At 49.4% G+C, this 5,941-nt stretch overlaps 1 protein-coding gene across 1 annotated transcript; it reads right to left on the reverse strand.

Moving 5' to 3' along the window:
• Positions 1 to 2,810: 2,810 nt before the first annotated feature.
• On the reverse strand, positions 2,811 to 5,468 carry LOC102078540 (kelch repeat and BTB domain-containing protein 11). The gene is given in 3 exon segments (XM_005452494.4): positions 2,811 to 3,802; positions 3,805 to 4,020; positions 4,023 to 5,468. Coding segments are annotated over 3 exon segments (1,170 nt in total). The 5' UTR covers positions 4,276 to 5,468; the 3' UTR covers positions 2,811 to 3,101.
• Positions 5,469 to 5,941: the final 473 nt, after the last annotated feature.

Genomic DNA, 5,941 nt, shown 5'->3' on the forward strand with positions numbered 1-5,941 from the left:
AAAATCCAGTCACTTGTGGAGTCCAGCCTGCAGGGTGGCTCGCCTGCGTCGCCCAGCGAAATGAAATGAAATATGAAGGAGTGTGTTCTCCGAGCAGACGAGGGAACGCTGCAGCTGTGGGAACATTAACAGCACTGAGCTCGATGTCACCAGTTCAGAAACAAAGAGCTGCATTCATGCTGCCTCTCCCCCATGTCTCCATTTGAAAGCCGCTGCTGGAGCAGATGAAAGAGTCAGTTATGTTTGTGAGGACTTCGGGCGCCTCACACAGAGCAGGACATCATACAGTGACACAGAGTCCACATAATATCTGCATTTCCAGTGAAACCAGCAGCTCCTTCACACGCCTGGATCTTCCTGTCCCTTTATCACAGTGTAGATGCTCCCCCTGGTGCACACAGTGAGTTTACAGCAATGGGTTAAACAGATGTGTGCGCTGATAAAGCTGTGTGAATGACTCAGGTGTGAAACTATGAAACAGGCTTGTCAGCAGCTTTGTGGCGTTGTGGTTTCTCAGCATGAATTGGCTGTGAGCGCCTGAGCTCTGCTTCCTGTTTCCTGAATGCCAAATTTAATCTAGAGTTGCATCATCGTCGTCGTCTCCAAATGCATTACAGCGAAGAAGAGGAGTGACAGACAGACCTTATGTTACAACTCTTTGTTCCACTAATGGCAGCCGTTACTGCCCTGGCTGTGTCCAAACCTGTGACTGTTCCTGTGGAGGCTTCTTCTGTGCTTTGTGAGAATGAATGAAATACTTCATGAATAAAATCTGTGCTTTAACAGGCTGTGCTGGACCAGTTCTTACCTCCTAAACACTCTGCTGTTTGAGCCTGGGACATTTCTCTGTTTTAAAGGAAGTAATCTCTTATTTAAGAGCTTCTAATTCCAGTCCAGATATCCTCCCCTGTTGTCTTCTTAATGAATCACTCCATGTCATTGGGCCAGGGATATAGTACAGTATATTTTAGTATAATTTATTTTTATTAAATGCTTCTTTGTCATCAGGCTGTGTACCAGCTGAAGCCTATGATCAAAAATGTCCTGGCAAGTTTTCAGATCGCTTTGGACTCTTGTGGTGATCACACATTCATGCTGGTGGTCCTGAAGGCTCATGTCTGTCAGAAAGGCTGTTTTCTGTAGCCATCACGGAATCCTCCTCTTCCTCAGCCCGTGTTTCCTGTGGTGTACTACAGGGCTCTGTTTTGGGTCCTACTCTGTTTTCATCACACCTGCTGCTGATTTTCAGGAAGTTTGCTGATGAAATCCAAATTTATTTACCTGTTATTTTGATGTCTCTGTTGAAGTGTCTGCACGATATCAAAGATGGGTCCTGAAAAAAAATTATTGTGGTGCCCCTCTGGATGATTTCACTGATGCCCTTGTGCCTCGTGTTTCTTATTGTTCTCTGACTGTTAGAAGTCTCAGAGTGTTTTCAGAGTGTCCTTTCTGTATTTGAGTCATGAACACTCATCTCTCCATTAGAAGACATGACAGCAGATTTACTCTGGATAAAGATTTATTTTTTTTTGCTTCAAGCTCTGACTTAGACAAAGAGCACGAAGATTGCACAGCCAGATGATGCGAGAGCGGCAGACGGCTCAGTTGAAGGGTGGAGGGGATCGGGCCCTCGCAGACTCTGAATAGATGGCCATTCCTGCTCTCTCTACATCTGGCCCGACCTCTGCACACTTGTGAATCAGCAGCAGGTTCATCCACAGCCTTCATTAGCTCAGAGTCCGTGCAGCTGCTTTTTTTTAGGAATCAGGCTCAGATCAGCTCTGTGAGCAGTCTCCTCTCACTGCTGCTTCAGAATCTACAGTGTCAGCAGAAAGAGCTGCAGCGGTCTGAGACACACACACACACACAGCTGCATAAGTGTGATGAATAACAAACTGCACCCTTCATTAAAAAGCTCTGACATCATCATGCTTCCATCTTCTTATCCTGTACCACTGTACCGCCTGTCATGGAACGCCCTCGCTGAGGATACGCTCAGCGTGAATGCAGACATCGCTCTGATGATCTGCCTTTACCTCCATCTTCAGCTGCTCTCCAACCAGCGTTACCTGTTTCTCTGTCAGCGTGAGCCCGACTAACTCAGGCTGCTGTTTTAATGACACACAGTCTTACTGTTCTCTGACTGTGAGGCTTTAATAATTATAATTATTTTATTAGTCCTTTATTTATCCAGGTAAAAATCTCATTGAGATTAAAAATCTCATTTCCAAGAGAGACCTGGCTGTAAAGACTGAACCTGCTGCAGGAGCTTTCCTCTGGCCTCAGTTAAAATGATTCAGAATTAAATTCCTTAAACATATTGATTTTAAACTATATTTAACAAGATTTTGCTGCTGAGTGCAAATATTTATTATTATTGTTATTATTATTATTATTATTATTATTATTATTAATAATAATAATAATAATAATAATAATAATAATAATAATTTCCCTGATCCGTATGTTAGTGGGTGTGGAGCAGGTTAGAGTATCTACTCGAGTACTTTATAGTACTTCTGCTGCTTGCTGATATAAAGATTTAACTTTATCATAAAGTTTTAATAAAGTTCTCTCAGGATGTTTGTTAACGTCAGGAGTCAAAAACATTTTAAACAGCTGAAAAGTGACAGTTAACTTTACATTAATGGTCATATTGTAATAATATGTGAAGTTATTGAGTCCATCAGCAGAGTGAAAATGAACTTCAGTACTACTCAGTAAGATGAAATAGGTTTTTGCACATCAATGTTAACAAACGTGTCCTTCCTCACGCTGACAGGTGATGATGTCACATGAAACACACACGCTCCCGTTCACTCAGATCTCTGCTTTATTGATCGACATGCAGCATAAGGACTGATCATCAAAGTCCGACATCAATAACTCTGAACACGCTTCAGCTCCTCTTCCTCACGAGCGGCGGCGTCCTCTCTGACGGCTTCAGTCACAAATCAAACAGGAAGTGTCTGAATAAAAACTGCACCACAGTCTCAGCTCGGCCCACCGCCACCAATGCACACGCAGGAAACATTCGTCAAAGTTAGGAACAGGAAGGCACCGAGGCGACAAGGAGGGGCCAAGCAGCCCGACTGCAGTTCTTAAATGCCAGGGTCAGAGGTCACGGTCTGTGATCCAGGGTCAGAGGTAAGAGTGTTCTGGGGCAGGCTGAGGACAAAGGGCACCAGGTTGCCCCGGGCCCCGGCGGGGGCTGGCAGGGCCTCGGGCAGGAAGCCGGCCCCCTCCTCGCTGACGTGGAACTGCAGCGTGCGGCTGCGGTTGACGCAGTAGATCCGGTCGCCGAGCACAGCGCAGCGGAATGGCAGTGCGTTCTCCAGCGGAAAGGTGGCGCCCTCGAGCCACACCTTCACCACTGTGCTGTACCTGTGCACGCTGACCTCGGCACGCTCGCGGTCCACGTCGAAGCGGTAAACGAGGCCGCGGTGCGCGACCATGTCGGCGGAGCGGCGGCGGCTCTCGTTGAACGGGCACTCCTCCCACTCATCCCGGCGGGGGTCGTAGCGCAGCAGGCGGTAGAAGAGCGACCCCCCCGACACAAACAGCTGGCCGTCGCACGCCGTGGCCTCGTGCGCCACCGCGAACGAACCTTTGGGCAGTGGCGCCACATGGCTCCACCTGTCGGCACGCGGGTCGTAGCGTTCCACACTCAGTAGGCAGCCCCCGCCCACCGCGTACAGCAGCCCGTCCACACCCACCAGTCGCAGCTGGCAGCGCGGCTCGCCCAGTGCCCGCACGCCACTCCAGCGCCCGCTCAGCGGGTCAAAACACAGCACGCTGTCCTGGGCCCGTCCCCCCGCAGACCACCCGCCACGAACAGATAATTGAAGAGCGTGCACATCCCGGAGCCGGTGAGCGGGGCCTCTTCCGGGAGGCGGGTCAACTCCCCCCAGCGCCGCGTAGTTGGGTGGAGGAACAGCACGCGCCGCGGGCCACGCGCCTCCTCCCCGCTCTCCGCCACCGCCAGCACCCCCTCCCCCACCCCTGCCCCGCCCACTCCGTCCTCCTGCTCAGGATCAGTGCGCGCTCCGCGGCGCTCAGACGGCCGTACAGCGCGGGAGCACGCAGCACCTCCAGGTAGTGAGCGCTCATGTAGCTGTACACGCGCTCCTGCTCGTCCTCCGCGCGCTCCCGCTTGGCTCTGCTCAGCAGCTCGTGACAGTTCTGCGCGCTGATCCGCGTTCCCTCGGAGGCTGCGCCGGGCTCGCAGCGCGTGCCTGTGGCCGTACTCCGGTCCAGGTCCTGGTTCCGGTCCATGGTCTCTGACGGTGACGTGTTTGCAGGTCACACCCTTGGATGCTGTCTGTGTACAAAGAGCTCCGTGCCCGCGCGCACCTCCTTCTCTCTGGGCTCCGTTCACACGACAATGTCTCTGCACACCGTGGGGAGGACCGGGGGGCACGCCCTGCAGCAGTCCCGTTATCAGCGCCGTGACAACGCGCGGGGTTCACCTGTGTGAGAACGCCCTCAGATACACGCTGCTGCACGAGCCCGACTCTGTGACGTCATTAGCTCTGTTTGAGAGAAAGAAGGGAAAAAAATGAGACCGAATGAAAAACACCGAGCTGGTTCTTTTCTGTCCCCCACGTCTGAGCTTCAGTCTGATGGACCAAACACAAACATTCCCAACTGTGTCTCAGGTGATTCTTATAATAATAATCTGACACTTTAATCTCAGCTGAGGAAACAAAATTGGCAAAATAAATAAACAATAAAGAATAAATTCAGTTCGGTTGAGGCTGTAGCTACAGGTACCTTGGTGTTCATCTGAACAATAAATGCTCTCTACGGAAAAGGGCAGAGCAGGCTGTACCTGCTTTAACTGCGGAGGCTCAGGTCTTTTGGAGTGAAGGGCCGACTTCTAAAGACCTATGACTCTGTGGTAGCCTCAGCCATCTTTTATGGTGTGGTCTGCTGGGGCAGCAGCATCTCTTGGGGACAGAAAAAGACTGAACAGGCTGATCTGGAGGGCCAGCTCTGTTCTAGGATACCCTCTGGACCCAGTGGAGGTGGTGAGTGAAAGAAGAATGGTGGCTAAGCTGTCATCCCTGTTGGACAGGCAGGGGACTCTGACACTACTGAGCAGCTCCTTCAGTGGCAGGCTGCGGCACCCACGATGTGGGATGGAGAGACTCTGCAGGTCTTTCCTTCCAACTGCTGTCAGACTCCACAACAAAGACTTTACAGATTACCACACACGTGCAGACAGACACACACACACATCTAATAGACCTGATAGCCTTCGCCCAATCTCCCTGATGTGCAATATTACAAAGTGCAATTTATCTGATGCAACATGAGCAGTTCTTGGGTGAAACTATTACTGCTAGGCACAATGTGCAATTTTTCTGGAGCATTTCTGATGCTGTTGTTTACGTACATATATGTATATTTTTAGAGATGTCCATATTTAAATTTTTAGATTTTATGCTGTACATTCTTTGGACCGTACATCTGAACATTTTATTTTACACTGCCTTGAACATAGTATTTTATTCTACAGGGTGGGCCATTTATATGGATACACCGTAATAACATGGGAATGGTTGGTGATATAAAAGTCCTGTTTGTGGCACATTAGTATATGTGAGGGGGCAAACTCCTCAAGATGGGTGGTGACCATGGTGGCCATTTAGAAGTCGGCCATCTTGGATACAACTTTTGTTTTTTCAATAGGAAGAGGGCCATGTGACACATCAAACTTATTGGTAATGTCACAAGAAAAACAATGGTGTGCTGGTTTCAACGTAACTTTATTCTTTCATGAGTTATTTACAAGTTTCTCTTTGTTCACAGCCATTGACATGTCGAAGAGGTTAACACGTGAGGAGCGGATCGAAATTGTGTTGATATCTGGTGAACGCAGTAACCGGGTCATTGCAGCACATTTCAATGCAAGCAGTGTTGGGGAGTAACGGAATAC

The sequence above is a fragment of the Oreochromis niloticus genome, linkage group LG15 (assembly GCF_001858045.2).
Source record: "Oreochromis niloticus isolate F11D_XX linkage group LG15, O_niloticus_UMD_NMBU, whole genome shotgun sequence".
NCBI classification, from domain to species: Eukaryota; Metazoa; Chordata; class Actinopteri; order Cichliformes; family Cichlidae; genus Oreochromis; species Oreochromis niloticus.